This window comes from Loxodonta africana, chromosome 7, assembly GCF_030014295.1.
Source record: "Loxodonta africana isolate mLoxAfr1 chromosome 7, mLoxAfr1.hap2, whole genome shotgun sequence".
Lineage (NCBI taxonomy): Eukaryota > Metazoa > Chordata > Mammalia > Proboscidea > Elephantidae > Loxodonta > Loxodonta africana.
In genome coordinates, this window is record NC_087348.1 from 13,605,597 (window position 1) to 13,624,214 (window position 18,618).

An 18,618-nucleotide genomic window follows, 5' to 3' on the forward strand; every position below is an offset into this window, starting at 1 on the left:
GATGACGATGCCATCACGTCCACTCATGGGTGCAGGCATTGAACATCGGTCCTGCCACCAGCGTGATGTGCTGTCTAGGCGTTATTGCGTTTCATCCCCATTTTACAGATGAGGACACAAGCCTGCCCAAGACCGTTCTGTTAGTAAGTGGAGGAGCTAGGGTTTGAATCCCTAGAACGTGCTGGTGCTATTCCAGGGTGGAGGGATGGGCGTAAAGGAAGGGCAAGGAGTGGAGGGGGGCAGACCAACTGGAGGAAGGAGAAAGCTGAGATAAGGAAGCCTGGGAAGGAATGGGGCTGTGAGCATGTCCAGAGGGCTGTGGGAGGGGGATGTTGTGATGGAGTCATTCGTTCACTGCATTTGTTCCTTCCACCTGCCTCAGTGCTGTGCCAGGCTCCAGAGATACATGAGGAGGAAGGGAACTTCCTGCCCTCTAGCCTTGTGGCATCACTAGGGCTGTGTGGGGGGTGGGGGTACAGACTGCACCGACAGAGGGAGTGACACCAAAATGACTGTCTATCAGATTTTTGTGCAGTGTTTCAGCAGAAATTTATTGTTTTTTATAAAAACATCCCTGTAGTTAGTTATAACAACAAACACATTTTTCGTAAGCCCAGCTTACGTGTATCAATATACCTACAAGGCTATAAAGCTTTATAGGGTCACTATGAGTTGGAATCGACTCGATGGCAATGGGTTTAGTTTTTTTTTTTTTTTTAATGTGCTGTGGAAACCCCGGTGGTGTAGTGGTTAAGAGCTATGGCTGCTAACCAAAAGGTTGGCAGTTCAAACCCACCAGGTGCTCCTTGGAAACTCTATGGGGCAGTTCTACCCTGTCCTATAGGGTAACTATGAGTTGGAACCGACTGTTCGGCAGCGGGTTTGGTTTTGGTTAATGCACTGTGGTCAGAGCTGTCTTTATTACACAATTACAATGAGGCTTCGAATCACGTGGTTTCCTCTGCTCGCGCTACAAGCCTGTGGTGTTGTTTTCGTTGCTGCCAGTATTTTTATAGTCACCAGTTTTGTCAGATTTTCTGTATGGTCTGGTATGGGAGGAAGTTCATGGGGGGGGTGACACCATGAGTTACCTCACTGGGTGACATCAACCCTGGTGACATCACTGCTCCAGCCACCCCTGTCTGGTGAGGAGAGGAAGGACAACAAGGTTGGGGTGAGAATAAGTGTTGAGGGAACCCAGAGGAGAGAAGGAATCTTTCCTCCCAAGTTAGCAGGTGAGAGAGGTCTTTTTTTTTTTTTTTTTTTTAATGTGCTTTAAGTGAAGAGAGAGGTCTTTTAAAATAATTACTCATACTTAAATTTTTTTTTTACACAAGTTATATCTGCAGATATTCTCACTGAAGCAAGGCAGATAAGACCAAACGTCCCCCTTGATACTGTTGTATTATATTCTGTTTTCCATTTTCATAAATTATTTAAAAGGTTTTTTTTAAGTTGTGGAGATGGCTGTCGGCCCCTTCTCGCATTCCCGCCTTCTGCTCTCCCTGGAGCATAAGCCTGGTTATTAGTCTGATCAGCACCCTTCCTGTACACGCACACATGCACTTCCGGAGGTACGATAATAATAAGCTAACAGTGACTGAACGCTTACGTTCCAGGCACTGTGCTAGACACTTTATATGTATTTTTTCATTTACTCTTCACAAATATCCTGTGATGTTGGTATTGTTTATCTCCATTTTCCTGATAGGAATACTGAGGATTAAAGAAATTAATTATCTTATCCAGGATCATCTTAGAGCTGGGATTTGAACCAGGAGTTCCTCTGTTTTTTTTTTTTTTTTTCTTCCACCTTGACAATATGTCTTGAAAACCTCTCCGTATCAGGGTATTTTTTTTTTTTTTTTCACTGCTGCAGGGTACTCTGCAGTGCAAATATTCTAGTCTGCTGACTTTTCTTGTATTGGTGACCATGTAGATTTTTTTTTTTTTTACAGTTTTGCATAATTTTAAATGACAATGTTGGGGGACTTTTGCAGAGGAAGTGTTACAGAAACTGAGTTTTGAGGTATGAGTAGGAGTTTTCCAGCCACACAATAGGGAATGGCATTCTAGACAGACAGGAGAATATGGGCAAAGGGGAAGCCTCTGAGAGCATGGTGCCTTTGGAAGATGGCAAGAATTTAAGCCAGAGCCAAGGCGAGGGGTAGGGAAGGAGGTGGGAAGGACAGCCTGGGATCACATTTACAGGCCTTGTGAGCTATGGTACAATGTTGGTGCCTTTATCCTAGAGCCGTGTGCAAAACATGGAGAGGTTTTGAGAAGGGAGTGGCCTGATTAGAGATACTCTTTGGCCAGAACATTCTGGAAGGAGCCATGAGTAGAGGCAGGGAGACGCGTGGGAGGCTTCAGACCAGAGAAAAAGGTGGCCCAGGATGGAGAGAAGTGGGCTCATCCAGGGGGTATTTTAAGAGTGGGTAGTGCAACGATTAAACATTCGGCTGCTAACCGAAGTGTTGGCTGTTCGAACCCACCCAGATGCCCTGCAGGAGAAAAGACCTGGCAATCTGCTCACCTGAAGATTATACCTAGAGAACTCTATGGAGCAGTTCTACTCTGTCATATAGGGGTGCTGTGAGTCAGATCAACCTGACAGCATACAACAGATTGAATATGGGCAGCGAGGAAGAAAGGGGGTTAAGACGACCCTTCACGGCCCCACCTGCAGTAGGAGATTGTAATGTGAGAGAGAGAGGTGACCACATGTTCCCAAAACTGCCTGGGGAAGTGGGCTCCAGCCTTGTCCCTTTCCCTTCCAGACACGGACGAATGCCTAGGGACCCCTTGTCAGCAGAGGTGTAAAAACAGCATTGGCAGCTACAGGTGTTCCTGTAGAAGTGGCTTCCATCTTCATGGCAACCGGCACTCCTGTATAGGTAAGGCTCTGGGGAACCCTGTGGTCTTCAACTTAGGCTGCTGATCAGGACCATGAAGTTGGTGGCTCTGGGGACAGGGGAAGGTCACCAAGCAGGACCTGCAGGGGCTTTAGCCCTTTACTCAGAGCCTGCCTTTCCCCGGGGGCTGGCGTGGCTCTTCATGGAAGACCCCATCTTGAGTCTCCTGACCACATGCCCCTTTCATTCTGGTACATGTCTCTTCCACCCTTTCCCAGATACACCCCAAGGATTCCTCTCCGCTCACCCATTTTCTTGGCTGCCTTTGCTCCCCTTGGTAAATAAAGCACATTATGTCTTGGTTACTCTGGTTTAGAAGGAGATCCCTGTTTTCTCAGCCCATTAGCAGAAATTTCCAGAAAGGGAGTGGTGTGTTTGGCTTGAGCTTGGCTCATGGGTTGAAGGTGGGGTCTCATGGGCCTGAAAAAAGACCTTGTTCTAGCGGAGTTGGGTATTTGTTCTGAAGCCTAACTTGTGATGTTTGAGACTCTTTTCCAAAAGCTAGATAGGTGGGGCAATGGGAGGTCTAGAGAAGAGAGTCTCAGCGGGGCTTATCCCCAGTCAGCGCTTAATCATTGCACTTAGTGCTGGCTGATGAGGGCAAGGCTCAAAGTCACAGGTGCAACCATTAAATGCCTGCTGGATGTAGGGGCCCTCCGAAGGGACTAGCACTAGATTTCAGCTCCATTCCAGCCTCTAAGCCACATCCTCCACCCTGGGACAGGAATGGGCCAAGGGGATGGTAAGAAGAAGGGCTGGGCAGCCAGGACAAGGTGGCGTGGAGGTGTCTGCAGTGAGACTATCCTGCAGATGTAAACGAGTGTCGGCGGCCGCTGGAGAGGCGAGTCTGTCACCATTCCTGCCACAACACCGTGGGCAGCTTCCTATGCACGTGCAGACCTGGGTTCAGGCTCCGACCTGACCGCGTGTCCTGTGAAGGTGAGTGCCAGGCCCCGCCCTCCCAGCACCAGGCTCCACTCTCTGACTCCAGGCCCCTCCCTCCAAGTACAAGGCCCTGCCCCCTGACTGTTAGCCCCAACCTCCCAGCACCAGGCTCACCCTCCAATAACGAGACCCCACCTTCCCAGCACCAGGCCCTGCCCCCGACTGCAGGCCCCGCCTTCCAGGGCAGAGCCTCTTCCTTCCCCAGGCTTTCTCTTTTTTTACATCTTGTTATATCCTTTCTCTTTTTCCCCCACAACATCTTATTTCTGATATCCCACTATCTTCCTCACTTTCTCCTTCCACTTGTTTATCTCTTCATCTTCCCCTTCTTTGCTCTGTCTCCCCGCTAAATGGTAAAAGATTTTTTTTAAAAGCAAAATGTTAGAGGAATATGTGACGTAGGACTCCCAGTAGCCTGGACTCCCAGGGACAGCCTCTTTGAACAGTGTGATGTCAGACCTTTCTTCCATACTTCACAAGTGAGGCTATATGGGAATGTAAAATGGTAGTGCCGCTATGGCTCCTCAGAAAGTTAAACATAGAATTGCCACATGACCCAGCAGTTCAGCTCCTAGGTATATACCCAAAAGATTTGAAAGCAGGAATGCAAACAGGTACACCAGTATTCATGGCAGCACTATTCACAGTGGCCACAAGGTAGCAACCACCGAAACAGATGAGTGAATAAACAAAATGTGCTATGTACATACAATGGCGTGTTCTTCGACCATAAAGAAAAATGAAGTTCTCATACGTGCCTCACATGGGTGAAACTTGAAAACCTTAGGCTAAGTGAAATAAGTAAAAAAAAAGGACAAATGTGATTCCACTTATATGAAGTATCTAGAATAGGCAAATACATTGAGACAAAAGTAGATTAGAGGTTACCAGAACCTGGGAGGAGGGGGAAACCAAGAGTTCAAAAAAAGTGTGGATATAAATTTGTGTATCATGTCATATAGATCATAAAGCTGACTCTTCAATAAAACCTCCGTTTTTCACTTACTATGTCATGGAGATCTTTCCATGTCTGAGTGGAGAAAGCTACCTCCTTCTTTCTAATCCCTGGTGGCTTGCCCATCCTATGGGTCTCCCAGGATGTATTTAACTAACTCCTGGTGATGGTTGTGCCATCTGCATATTGCAGGCTCTGAATGAGTCTTCCTCCAATCCTGATGCCCTGTTCTTCATGTAGTCCAGCTTCTTGGATTATTTACTCAGCATACAGATTGAATAAATATGGTAAAAGGATACACCCTGATGCACACGTTTCCTGATTTTAAACCATGCAGTATCCCGTTGTTCTCTCCCAGCGACTGCCTCTTGGTCTATGTACAGGTTCTGCGTGGGCACGAGTAATTGTTCTCTAATTCCCATTCTTCACAATGTTATCCATAATTTGTTATGATCCACATGGCCAAATACCTTTGTATAGTCCATAAAACACAGGTAAACATCTTTCTGGTATTCTCTGCTTTTCAGCCAAGATCCATCTGACATCAGCAATGGTATTCCTTATTCCATGTTCTCTTCTGAATCCGGGTTGAATTTATGGCAGTTCCCTGTTGATGTACTGCTGCAACCATTTCTGAATGACCTTCAGCAAAATTTTACTCACTTGAGATATTAATGATAATGTACCATAACTTCCCCATTCCGTTGGATCACATTTGGAATGGACACAAATACAGATCTCTTCCAGTCAGTTGGCCAGGTAGCTGTCTTCCAAATTTCTTGGCATAGACGAGTGAACGTTTCCAATGTTGCATCTGTTTGTTGAACCATCTCAGTTGGTATTCTGTCTGTTCCTGGAGCCTTTTTTTTTTTTTTTTTGTCAATGCCTTCAGTGCTACTTGGACTTCTTCCTTCAGTACCATTCATTCTTGATCACATGCTACCTCCTGAAATGGTTGAATGTCGACCAAATTCTTTTTGGTACAGTGACTCTGTATATTCCTTCCATCTTTTTTTGTTGCTTTCTGTATCGATTAGTATTTTGCCTGTAGAATCCTTCAGTATTGCAATCCAAGGCTTGAATTTTTTCTTCAGTTCTTTCAGCTTAAGAAATGCCAAGCATGCTCTTTCCTTTGGTTTTCTGTCTCCAGGTCTTTGCACATGGAATTATACTTTACTTTGTCTTCTTGAGCCACCCTTTGAAATCTTCTGTTCAGCTCTTTTACTTCATAATTTCTTCCATTCGCTTTAGCTGCTCTATGTTTCACATAGAGCATTTTGGTATTTTCTTTCTCTCCTGTCTTTTTAATGACCTTTTTCTTTCTTCCTGTATGATGTCCTTGATGTCATCCCACAACTTGTCTGGTCTTTGGTCATTGGTGTTCAATGTGTCAAATCTATTCTTGAGATGGTCTCTAAATTCAGGTGGGATATACTCAAGGTCGTACTTTGGCTCTCATGGACTTGTTCTAATTTTCTTCAGCTTCAACTTGAACTTGAATAGAAGCAATTGATAGTCTGTTCTACAGTCGGCCCCTGGCCTTGGTCTGACTGGTAATGTTGAGCTTCCACCATCTCCTTCCACAGATGTAGTTGATTTGATTCCTGTGTATTTCATTCGATGAGGTCCATATGTATAGTAACTGTTTATGTTGTTGAAAAAGGTATTTGCAGTGAATCCATTGCAATGAATAAGTCATTGGTCTTGCAAAATTCTATCATGCGATCTCCAGCATAATTTCTATCACTGAGGCCATATCTTCCAATTACCAATCCTTCTAACAGCAACAGCTATTGATGGTCGTTTCGCTGCCTGTCTTTTTTTCCCTCTCCTAGCCCCAGCCTTTCTCACCTCTCTCACTCTGATTTACGAATCTCTCTCTTTCCCTTCTCTCACCCCCACTGTGGCTGCCTCCTTCTCCTCTCCACTTGTGGTTATTGGTTGTTGAGTCAATTCCGACTGATGGCCATCTGTTGTGTTATAAAGTAGACTGCTCCATAGTGTTTTCAAGGCTGTGACCTTTTGGAAGCAGGCCCTTTCTTCCCTGGTACAGCTGGGTGGGTTCGAACCACCAACCTTTAGGCTAGTAGTTCACCTCAAACTGTAACACCCAGGGACCTTTTATGTCCTCTTTGGTTTCTGATTCTCCCTCTCTGTTTTTCAGACCATTTTACCATAGGTGCTATCCCTCAAAGGGAACCTTTCCTTTTCTGGAGATCCTTTTTAGCTTCATCCATCCATCCATTCATTCATTCAACGGGTTTTTCTAAATCCAGGTCTCCATCTGGAAAGAAAAGTATCTTGCGTGTGTGTGTGTGTGTGTGAGTGTGTGTGAGAGAGCATCCTCTTGCAAGCTGGCCTGTCTGCCATGGGACTGGAGAGTCCCTGGGCCATTCCTTCATCTTGAGCCTCTGCATCTCCTCCAGGGAAGCCATATCTGGGTGGCAGAGCAGGGGACACAGTTCCACCCTTTTAGACATAGGAGTAGGGGGTGAGTCAGTCCCAGGATGAATCCCTGAGAGTCGGAGAGGTCTGTCTGACTCAGGAAAACTTGCATCTCCCTTGTGGCCTGTGAGGAAGGTCAGGGAGAAGAATCAGATTTTGCAGTGTCTGAAGCCACCAGACCTCCAGCATCATCACCTGTGGCTCCTGCTCGTTTGCTACTTTTCCATCAGTCTTCTCACGGGATCGTCACACAGCCCCAGTAGTTTGGGCCCAAACTGGTGCTATTAGACTCATTATGTTGGAAAAGAAACTGGCCTAGAGATGTTTGGGAACTTGTGGTGTGGAGCTGAGCTTAGGTCCCCTAAACCTCACCTCTGCCCTACTGCCACCCTCTAGAGACCCCTGTGCTTCCGTTTCAGCTTTCCCGAAAGCGGTGCTGGCCCCGTCCGCTATCCTGCAGCCCCTGCAGCAACCCCCCAAGAAGCTACTGCTGCTGCCTGAGGCTGGCCGGCCGGCCCTGTCCCCAGGACACAGCCCTACTCCTGGGGCACCAGGGCCCCCAACGGGAGTCAGAACCACCTGCCTGCCGCCTCCCACCCCAGCACTACTCACGTCCTCCTCTCCTGCCCTGACACAGCTGCATTCTACCACGATGGCCACCCCCATGCCCAGCGTCTCCCTGCTGGGGAGCCCCAGGCCTCCCTCCCTGCTCCAGGGGGAAGCAGTAGTGACTCCTTCCCTGCCCCAGGGCCCTGAGGCTGACACATGGCTGGCTCCGGGGCCCTCTTCCTGCTGGCACCAGGGAGCCATGCATGAGCCAGGGAGCCACTGGACAGCGCCTGGGTGTAGCCAGTGCCGGTGTGAGGTGGGTGTGAGGGTCCCCAGAGCTGCCCTGGTCTGGTTCCTGGGGCGTGGTGGTGGCCATAATTCCTGCTTCTGCTTCCAGGACGGGCAAGTGACCTGTGGAAAGGTGATTTGTGACACTGACTGTTCCCACCCGATTCCCGCCAGAGATGGGGGTTGTTGCCCAATGTGCACAGGTGAGAGCTGGTGCTGGGAAGGCTGCCCTGCCCTGCCCTGCCCTGTGCGAGGGCCCCAGCTCTGCTGAGTTCCTTTCCCGTGGCCCCACTGCAGCCCAGAGGCAGTTCTCAAACTTGAGTGTCCATCAGGATTACCTGGAGGGCTTGGTTGGCCACAGCTGGCTGGGCCCCACCCCCCAGGCTTTCTGATTTAGCAGGTCTAGGGTGGCCTGAGAATTTGCATGTCTATCAAGTTTCCACATGGTGCTGATGATGCTGGTAGGGGACCACACTTAGGGAATCACTGGTCTATGCTGAAGGAGCCCTGATGGTGCAGTGGTTAGAGCACTTGGCTGCTAACTGAAAGGTTATTGGTTCAAACCCACCAGTCGCTCCAAGGGAAAAGGAGGTAGGAGTCAGCTTTCTGTAAAGATGACAGCTTTGGAAATCCTATGGGTCAGTAGTACACTGTCCTGTAGTGTCGCTGTGAGTCGGCATCGACTGGATGGCAGTGGAGTTTTGGTCTATGCTGTGATAGCCCTCAAAGGGAGCCTTTTCTTTTCTGGGGATCCTTTTGTAGCATCATTCATTCATTCACTCCTTCATTCATTCAACGACTCTTTTCAAATCCACTCTGCAGCCCCCTTCCTCTGCCCCAGCCTAGCCTCTTACTTCCAGAGGAAGGGTCATTTCTAAAGTCTGCCCCCTCCTGTTTCTGTCCCGCCATCTGCTTATAGCTTCTCACTTGCTTCCCAATGCTGGGAATCAGGTGGGAACAGTCAGTGTCACACGTCAGCTTTCCACAGGTCACGCCCCCATCCTGGAAGCAGAAGCAAGAATGATGGCCACCACCGTGCCCCAGGCACCAGATGAAGGCAGCCCTCGGGACCCTCACACCCACTTCACACAAGCACTGGGTACACCCAGGCGCTGTCCAGTGGTTCCCTGGTTCATGCGTGGCTCCCTGGTGCCAGCAGGGAGAGGGCTATGGAAGAGAATAAACACCCAAATGTTTAACAGGACCTCCACAAAGCTCCTCGATTTTCCCATGCCGTGGAACCACTGAGATTCTCATTCAGTAGGCCTGGGTGGGGCCTGAGAGTCTGCATTTCCAAGGGGCTCCCAGGGAGGCTGAAGCTGCTAAAGGTTACACAACAGGGCCCTACAAAGCTTTGTGGGTTTGGCTCTACACACTCTCTACCCTCACTGTCTCCATCTTGATCGCCGGGTCTTCCCTCCTTGCCGATGCTTCCTCTCCTGCCCCAGGGCCTTTGAACACGCTGCTTTCTCTCCCACTTCTCTAGGTCTTGTTAAAGCCTGCTTTTCCTTTATATCTCAGTTTACTTGTCATTTCCACAGCCAAGCTTTTGCAGCCCTGCCTCTATTTTCATAGGCTCATTGTATCCCCACCTTATAGAACTTACCATGGTTGTGATTCTGCATTTATTTCTGCAGTTGTTACACTGTAAACTCCAGGAAGGGGTGTGTGTCTGTTTTTAAGCTGAGCTCTAGGTGATAGAATTCCTGCCTTTCAAGTGGGAGACCTGGGTAGGATTCCCAGCCAATGTATCTCAAGTGCTGCCACCACCATCTGTCAGTGGAGACTTGCATGTTGCTATGATGCTGAACAGGTTTCAGTGGAGCTTCCAGACTAAGACAGACTAGGAAGAAAGGCCTGGCAACCTACTTCCAAAAATCGGCCAGTGAACGCCCTAAGAATCACAGTGGTCCTCTCTGTAACCGATCAACAGGATGGTGTGAGATCGGGCAGCATTTCATTCTATCATGCATGAGTCTGGGGCCAACTTGACCACAACCAACATCAACAAAAAAATTAAGAAAGAAACAAAAAAAACCACTGCTGTTGTGTCGATTCTGACTTATAATGACCCTATAGGACTTAGTAGAACTGCCCCATCAGGTCTCCAAGGAGTGGCTGGTGGATTTGAACTATGTCACCAGGGTTCCAACAACAGACCAGGTCTTGGGAATATAACTGAGACAAGACACAGTGCTTGCCCGTGAAAGGTGCCAAGTCTGATGGACAGGACAGACAGGGAAGGAGGCAATGGCCATAGGCTGCTCTGCAGTCAGTGCCCTGAGGGGGTGAGTGAGCCCCAGAAGTGGTGGGCATGCATAGCTCCCACTCGAGAGGGGCAGAGAGGCTTCCCGGTGAGAACACTGTCAAGACTGAGACCTGAAGGATGAGTTTATCTGGAAAAGGGGCTTGTGAGGCCTGAGTGTGCAAGGCAGAAAGAAAGCTCTGCCTGTGCAAAGGCCTGAGTCTGCAGAGGGAGGGGCCTACAGAAGGAGGGGATGAGCAATGGCGCCAGCTGCCATGAGGGCCTGTAGGACATGAAGGGCCGTGAGACGGCCCAGCTGGAGTTTTGAAGGCTCACCCTAGATTGTACAGGCAGACCAGGGTCTGGGAGGCCAGCGAGGAGGCTGTGGTAACGTTCAGGGTAAGAGAGGACAGTGACCTCTGAGATAGGCAGGAGTTGTCAGATACCAGAGGGATTCTGGCCCCACTAGGAACCAGCCTCCGTTCCTGCAATGACTAGGTTTTAAAGGTTTTAGGCATCACTGAGTGCTCTGTCCCAAGTGCTGGCTCATCACCTTGAATTAAATAGACACACTTCACTGGACAGATGGATGATAAATATGCAAACAGACGAGCACTATCTATAATGACAATTCCTTTAAATATTATGAAGGAAATGGATGGGAGAGAGATTAAAGTGGGGTCTCACTTCCAGGGTGGCCAGGAAAGCCCATCTGAGCAGAGCCTGGAAGAATGGGAAGGAGCCAGCCTTTCCACGGCACCGTGCTGCCTTATTGGACTAAAATGCTGGGCTGCCAAGACTGTTCTGGGTTTACCAGACATGACTACAACTGTCCTGGGGCCACCACGGTTAACCCTGGGCAGCTATCTCCTGCATGGTTCCCCAGGGATCCTGGGACCACCCAGTTCAACATCACTGAGTCCACCACTTCTGGGGCATCCAGGACAGGGAGAGAAGGGACATGATGCCTGGAAAAACCATGAGCCCTCAGGCTTCCTCTGCTTTGAAGAGCCTGAGGCCTCCACCTCCTGTTTGTCTTTCAAAGGCTGTTTTCACAGTGGCGTCATCCGAATGGAAGGCGAAGTGTTTTCCCCTCCCAATGAGAACTGCACCGTCTGTGTCTGTCTGGTAAGTGTCCCAGGATCCCCAGAGCCTCGTGGGTGTTTTCTTAACCTTTGGGGGTTTTAGGCAAAGGGCAAACAAGCAAATGTTAAGGGTGGGCTTGGTGAATGGCGGCAGAGTTCTCAAATTGTGGGTTTTGGTCAGAACCTTTAGGATCTAAAGGCTGGGGGAAATGTCAAACCTCCAGGTCTTTGGAGCATCAGGGAGGCTTCTGCTGAGTGGAAACAGGCAAACAGGGGCCATCTGTTCAGGGAGGAAAGGGGATGAGATCCCTCGGAAACTTCCCACCAAGGAGGCTGTTTTTCTCTCCAGGCAAAATATTTGCCAGTTCAATCAAGGTACGGGCACTCTGAAGGGAGAAGGCCCATTACCAAACTCAGCTGGTTAAGGGTGTTTTGCTTTAGGGAGATTGCACTCCTCCAAGATTAGTTATTTAGCACCTACTGTGTGTCGACACTAAGGCATTAGTGGTTCAGTGGTAGAATTCTCATCTTCCATGCAGGAGACCTGGTTCGATTCCTGGCCAAGGCACCTCAGGCACCAACTACCATCCGTTTGTCAGCAGAAGCTTGCATGTTGCTGTGATGCTGAACAGGTTTCAGCGGAGCTTCCAGACTAAGACAGATTAGGAAGAAAGGCCTGGCAATCTACTTACAAAAATGAGCCAGTGAATCACAGCAGCCCTACTGACAACTGATCATGGGGTTGGTGCAAGCCTGGGCAGCTTTTCGTTCCATTGTGCATGGGGTCCCCATGAGTTGGGGACCATCTTGATAGCAGCAAACAACAACAGCTACCACTAGTATGTATACAGGTACTGCCACGTGCTGTCATGTGTGTTCTTTTCTGAGCACCCACTGCGTGCCAGAAACAGCTTGCGCTTTTCATCTACTCTGCACTTGAGCCTCCTGGCAGCTTTTCAAGGTCAGCTTTGCCATCCCTATTTTACAGATGAGAAGCCTGAGGCTTGGAGGTGGCAGAGCTGGGATTTGAGCCGAGCCTATCCGAGTCCAGAGCCCAGGCTCTGTCGGCCACCCCCTGCCATCACCCTCTGACCATCTGTAACCATGGCTCCTGGTCTAGCAGCAGTGGCGGAAGCTGCAGCGTAAGATCGGGAGGCGTATAGATTGCTTCCTTATTGAGCTCTTACTTTTTTGAGATTTTACTATGTGCTATGCGCTATGTGGGATGATCTCCTGGCACCTTCCCAGTGACGAGCCCTTTCCAATCCATCTCAGAGACAGGAAACTGAGGCTCAGAGATATTACTTTGCCCAGTGTCACACAGCTCGTTACTGAGGAGCAGACACTGGGACTCAGGTCTGGGTGGCTCCAAAGCCAGTGCTCTTTTTAATTTTTATTTATTTTTTGTCTTAACTTCAATTTTTTTACATTTATTTTTTTAGCTGCGATCTTTGAATAAGAAATATAGCTCTCTGGGTCAAAACTCAGATGCACAGGAACGTCCAGTAAAAGTTTCCCTCCCCGCAGGGGTCAAATCTACTCTTAGATTCTCAGAATACTTCCAGATGCCAGGGAGGGCTAGGCACCTTTTGTTCATAAAGGAGGCAGCATGTTCTGCTCTGACCTGCCCCTCCCTTTTTCTGTGCAACAATGCATCTAGGTACTTTGTGTTCCTGAAGGAGGTAGCCTATTCTACTTTGGCTCATCCCTCTGCTTTTCCATGCAACGTAGGCGTGTTGTATTTATAAAGGAGGTAGCACGTTCTACTCTCGTCTACCCTCCTTTATGCAACAGGGTATTTTGGAGAGTGGGCTGTTCTAAAGCACAACAGTAGGCACCAGGAACTGGGTCAGTGCAAGCTGTCCTGGTGACTGTGGTGGTCTTTAGAGACCTCAGATGGCTTCCTCTAGGTGGTCATTGCCTCGGACTGGAAGCCTTAGGTGTGGCATAAAATAGAGAATGAACTGGTTGGCAAGGAGCCTGAAGGTCAGCAGAGCCTCGTGCCACCTCCCTGCTCCCCCCACCTCCCACCACCCAGTGCCCTCTCTTGGCTCCTCAGGCTGGAAACGTGTCCTGCATCTCCCCCGAGTGTCCTCTCGGCCCCTGCCAGAGCCCCCCAGAGTCGGATTGCTGTACTTGTGTTCCAGGTGAGAGATTCCCTCGGGAACTTCAGTTTTTGTGTGTGAATGGTGGGGGGAGAGAAAGGGGTGTCTTTCCAGTCTGTGTTGGGGTGGAATGAGTGGAGGAGAAAGAAAGATAGATTGATTTCTGCTTTAGAAACTCAGATCAAGTTAAGTATTTCAAATTGCTCGTTTACATTGAGCGCCTACTCTGTGCACAGTGGCCTGGGTGCTAGACTGTGCTCACAGCCAGGTGTGCCCTCTGCCCTTCAATGCAGGCAGGAAGGGGTTTGAGTCCAGCTGCGGCATTGCTTGGTCTCTAGGCGGAAATCAGTCTCCCCACCCCGACTAATGAGTTGGTCCTTTGTTAGAAATGTGACTGTCTTTCCTGGGATGACCCCTTGGCTGTCAAGAATATTCCCTAACTTCTCTGCTCCATTGCTGCTGTGCAGGGTACTTGCCAGCACTTGATCCCATTTGTTCATTAATCCTCATTTAAGCACTTTTCTAAGGGAGTACAATTCATTGCCCCATTTTACTGATGAGGAAACTGAGGCTCAGAGATGTCAAGTCACTTATGCAAAGACACACAACCAGCTAGTAATGAAGCAGAACTGGAACTCAAGCCTACCTGATTTCAAAGTCGATGTTCTTCTTTTTTAGTTGTAGTGAAAATATGTACATCAAAACATCTATCAATACAACTTCCACATTTACAGTTCAGTGACATTGATGGCATTTTTCATGTCGTGCCACCATTATCACTATCCTTTTCCAAAATATTCCACCACAATGTCCCCCTGCAACAAAAACTTTCCCTTCCCCCTCCTTCACTTCTAGTAACCATTAATAATCTGTTTTCTATCTATTTGTTTATTTCATGCAAGTGAGATCATACAACATTCGTCCTTTTATGACTGCCTTTTTTTGTTCAGCATAATGTTTTCAAGGCTCATCCATGTTGTGGCATGCTTCAGGACTTCATTTCTCTTTATGGCTGTGTAGCTGGTGTTCTTTTTAAATATGTATATGTTTTTATCTTTTAGATGTTCTTATGATTTTTAAATAATATTTTATTGTGTTTTTGGTGACGGTTTACACAGCAAATGAGGTTCCCATTGAACAATTACAGCACAAATCGTTCAGAGACATTGGTGACATTTTTCACGGTGTGTCAACATTCTCAGGAATTCTGTTCTGGTTTTTCGCTTCCAGTAATCTGGTTTCCCTGTCGCCTAACCCTTTCATCTTTGCTTTATATTGTTGACCATTTGCTCTCATATAAATTTTTTTTAGATGAGTTTTAAAGATGTGCAGTACTTGCTGGTAATATTTTTTATTTTATGGGCCAATCTGTTATTTAGCTAAAAGGTGACCTCAGGGGATAGTTTTGGTCCAAGGTTCATGGCATATCTCAGGACGATAGTCTCAGGGAGTCCTCTGAGATGTTATATTATTTTTAATTAAACATTTTTTGAATCGGCAATGTTGTCATTATAAAATAGGTACTGTTATCAAATCCATTGTACAGATAAGAAAACAGAGACCTTAAGAATCTTGCCCAAAGTCATGCCCTAGTTGCATACCTGGGATTTGAACCCAGGGCAGTCTGACTAAAGCCCTGCTGCTGTGTACTTACTGACTTCAGGTGGGCACAGGGCAGGTCGTAGGCTGTTTTTACCATTGGGACTGTCTTCAGGTCTTAGGCTTTCTCACTAAATCCCCACAACCTCCAGGGGGTGGTGTCAGTTCCAGACCTTTGCATTAGGTGTCCGGGGTGTCCTTCCTTTCTTTTCCTCTTTAGTTATTCAGGGTGTCCCTGCCTTTTTCATTGAGGACCTGAATCAGTTTCTGGGGGGCTCCCATAACAAAGTACCATAAATGTGTGGCTTTAAGCAATAGACATTTATTCTCTCATATCTCTGAGGCTGGAGGTCTGAAATCCAGTGTAGGCAAGGCCACGCTCCCTCTGAAGGCTGTCGGGAAGATCCTGCCTTGCCTCTCCCAGCTCCTGGTGGTTCCTGGAAATCCTTGGCATTCCTTGGCTTGTAGCAGCATCACTTCAATCTCTCCCCATCTTCATGTGGCCTTCTCCCCCCATGTCTTTGTCTCTTCCCCTCTTTTTGTAAGGACACCACTTGTAGCGGATTAGGGCTCGCCCTGCCCCAGTAGGACCTCATGCTAACTAATGACATCTTCAAAGACCCCATTTCCAAACAAGGTCACATTCCCAGGTACTGAAGGCTAGGACTTCAGCACATCTTTCTGGGGGACACAATTCACCCCAGAGCAGACCTTGTTTTACGTGTGATTTGTTTCTTGTCAGTTTTTAAATAGTAACAACTATTGGGGGGTCTAGGGTATGCGGGGAGAGTGATTTAGGTTCTTGGGTGTGGGCCATGCTTTGGAGTGCCGTGGAAGTATGTTAATTGCCCAAAGCTTGCCCAACTCATTTCCCTTTTTTTCTCGTTGCCCCAGCCTAGAGACTTTCTTTGAACTGCTTCTCTGTCTTCTCCACAGTGAGGTGCTATTTCCATGGCCGGTGGTATGCGGATGGCGCTGTGTTCAGTGGGGGTGGTGACGAGTGCACCACCTGTGTCTGCCAGGTAGGAGGGCTGAGGCCCCTGGACCCTTCTGGAATTGGTGGGGAATAGAGAGAGGGTAGGGTCACAGGACTTTACCCAGGATGCCTTGACAAGGAGAAGAGGAGCTGCCACGCAACAAAAGGGAGACTGAGGCAGCACGGATACTAAATGGACCTGTGTTCACCAAGGCTTTCCCGCAGCTCCTTGAAGTTCACTCTTCAGCAGTGCCTTTATAGAGCCCCTACTGTATGCCTGGCACTGTGCTGGGGACACAGCCCCGGTCCACTTTATCAGGGAGCTCACCTCCTAGGTGGGTGATGGACAGGCAACCGGGACTCCTCACCAGTTGTAGGCTTCAGGGAAGCCTTCTTGGAGGAAGAGATGCTAAGCTGAGACCTAAAGGATGCAGGACCCAGTCAGGCCCTAGAAGAGCTGAGGGAGTTGTGCCTGGTGGAAAGCACTGCGTGAGCCAGGGGAAGGTGGCAAGTGGGCGCATGGTGGGTGCTAAGGACTGGAGCGTCCATCCTGGCTGGAACACAATGCAAGAGAGAAGAGTCGGGCAAGAGAGGGGGCTGGAGGCAGACCCCATGTTTGGACTGGGTTCCCTGGAAGCAGTGCCTGAGACGGGATCCTAGTGTAAGCGGTCAACTCAGGAGAAGCAGTGAGGCAAGCAGGAAAGGGCAAGGGGAGAAACACAAAGCTGTGGTTTCAGGAGAAGCCCAGCCTCATGCTGATCCCATGGAGAGCCCTGGAGTGGGAACTGTACCCAGAGAAGGTCTGGTCCAGATGCAAGGGCTGTTACACCCACAGTATCCACAAGTTATGAGCTATGCTGCCCTTGCCCCCCAGGGAATGGAGGTTGAAGTAACCATCCAGGTGTCTCTGGAGGAGGTGGCGCCCATTGGCTAAGGACAGCACTTTGGGGAAGGGGGTCTGGGTTGAGCCTCTGCCTCCAACTCAGCCGGGAAGGGCCTTCTGGGCCAGGCCCAGGAGTCAGGACTTTGCAGAGCTGCTTGGGGTGGCGGGCAGTGGAGTGATGTGATCAGGCTGCTGTTTGAGCAAGTCCTCTGGCTGCAGAGGGTGAGTGAATGGAGGGGCAATGGAAGCAGGGAGCCTGGATGGAGGGTGACAAGTGGTGGGGTCTGGAGCCAGGGCAGGTCTGGGATACCCAGCCAAAACCCTGCAAACTCCTGGAGTGCCCCCCTCCCCGCCCCCAGCCTCACTCCCCAACCCTCAGTGAGGGGTTTGCCTGTCCCTCCCCCTGGAGATTTGTAACTTTTACTTGGGGGCAAAGGGGAGGAGTGGTGGCATATTAGCCTCCTCTTTAGCCCTCAGGTGGCCAGGGGTGGGCAGGGGAAGCTGCCCGGCTCACTGTCCTGTGCCCTTGGCTCTCTTCTAGAATGGGGAGGTGGAATGTTCCTTCACGCCATGTCCAGAGCTGGACTGCCCCCGTGAGGAATGGTGGCTGGGCCCTGGACAGTGCTGCTTCACCTGCCGGGAGCCCATGCCCATGACAGGTAAGGGCGACCCAGTGCTGCATCCCAGAACTTCACCCAACACAGGCGCTGGATGCCTGTGAGAAGGGTGCTGAGCTTTGCCCATTGAGGTTGTGTGGGTTCTATCTGTGTGAGTGTGTGGGCGTGTGTATGTGTCTGTGTCTGTGTGTCAGGTGCATCTGTATGTGAGTGTGTACATGTTTGTGTGTATCAGTGTGTCTGTGTGTGATGTATGTGTGTCTGAAAGGGTGTTTGTGTGTGAGTTGTGCCCATGTGTGAGCTGTCTGTGTGTGTGCTTGTGTGTGTATGAGTCTGTGTATGTGTGTAAGTGCATGTTTGTGTGAGTGTGTCTGTGTATACCAGGTGCCTGCTTGGAGGTAAACTTCACCTAACAAGGGAGCCGGGCAGGCAGCTGTGGGCGGCCCCTGGGTCCAGCACGTGGTTGCGTACACACCCCGGGAGCTGTCTCACAGTGTGCAGGAGCAGAGGTGTGTGTGCCTGGCAGTTCCCTGGCAGGTAAGGCTGCAGGTCCAGTGGGTGTTCAGGGCCCTCCTTGGCACTCTGCCCACTCGTCCTTTCTCCTCACTGTTCCCTGGCCAGGCTGCTCTCTTGACGACAATGGGGTTGAGTTTCCGATTGGACAGATCTGGTCGCCTGGTGATCCCTGTGAGTTATGCATCTGCCAGGTGAATGACACCCTGCGCGCCTTCAGCTGCTTTACCTGGCTGCCCCACCTGCCTCACCCAGAGGACACGCCTCTGCCCCTGACAGATGCCCCAGGCATCCCTGCCCCTCCCGAAGCTGGGGACCTCAGCCTGACCTCAGTCTTGCTCCCACGCTACTAAGTTCCATTTTTGCAGTAAAGGTCGGGACCAGTTTATTCTGTCCTTGGTAGATTTTCCAGGAGGACGGACCTTGGCAGTATGCCTGAAGAATTGTGCGTAAACACTGACTTGTGCCGAGAGCTGCTGGCTTAAGGAGTTGGCGGGG

At 49.4% G+C, this 18,618-nt stretch overlaps 1 protein-coding gene across 1 annotated transcript in view; it reads left to right on the plus strand.

Moving 5' to 3' along the window:
- VWCE (von Willebrand factor C and EGF domains) overlaps positions 1-18,618 on the plus strand; it is a 33,798-nt gene that overhangs the window by 6,915 nt on the left and 8,265 nt on the right. The window contains exons 6-14 of the mRNA XM_064289285.1: positions 2,781-2,897; positions 3,726-3,854; positions 7,680-8,125; positions 8,207-8,300; positions 11,388-11,470; positions 13,487-13,574; positions 16,068-16,153; positions 17,532-17,649; positions 18,229-18,314. Coding sequence (XP_064145355.1) covers positions 2,781-2,897; positions 3,726-3,854; positions 7,680-8,125; positions 8,207-8,300; positions 11,388-11,470; positions 13,487-13,574; positions 16,068-16,153; positions 17,532-17,649; positions 18,229-18,314 — 1,247 coding nt within the window. The remainder of the gene's footprint in view (positions 1-2,780; positions 2,898-3,725; positions 3,855-7,679; positions 8,126-8,206; positions 8,301-11,387; positions 11,471-13,486; positions 13,575-16,067; positions 16,154-17,531; positions 17,650-18,228; positions 18,315-18,618) is intronic.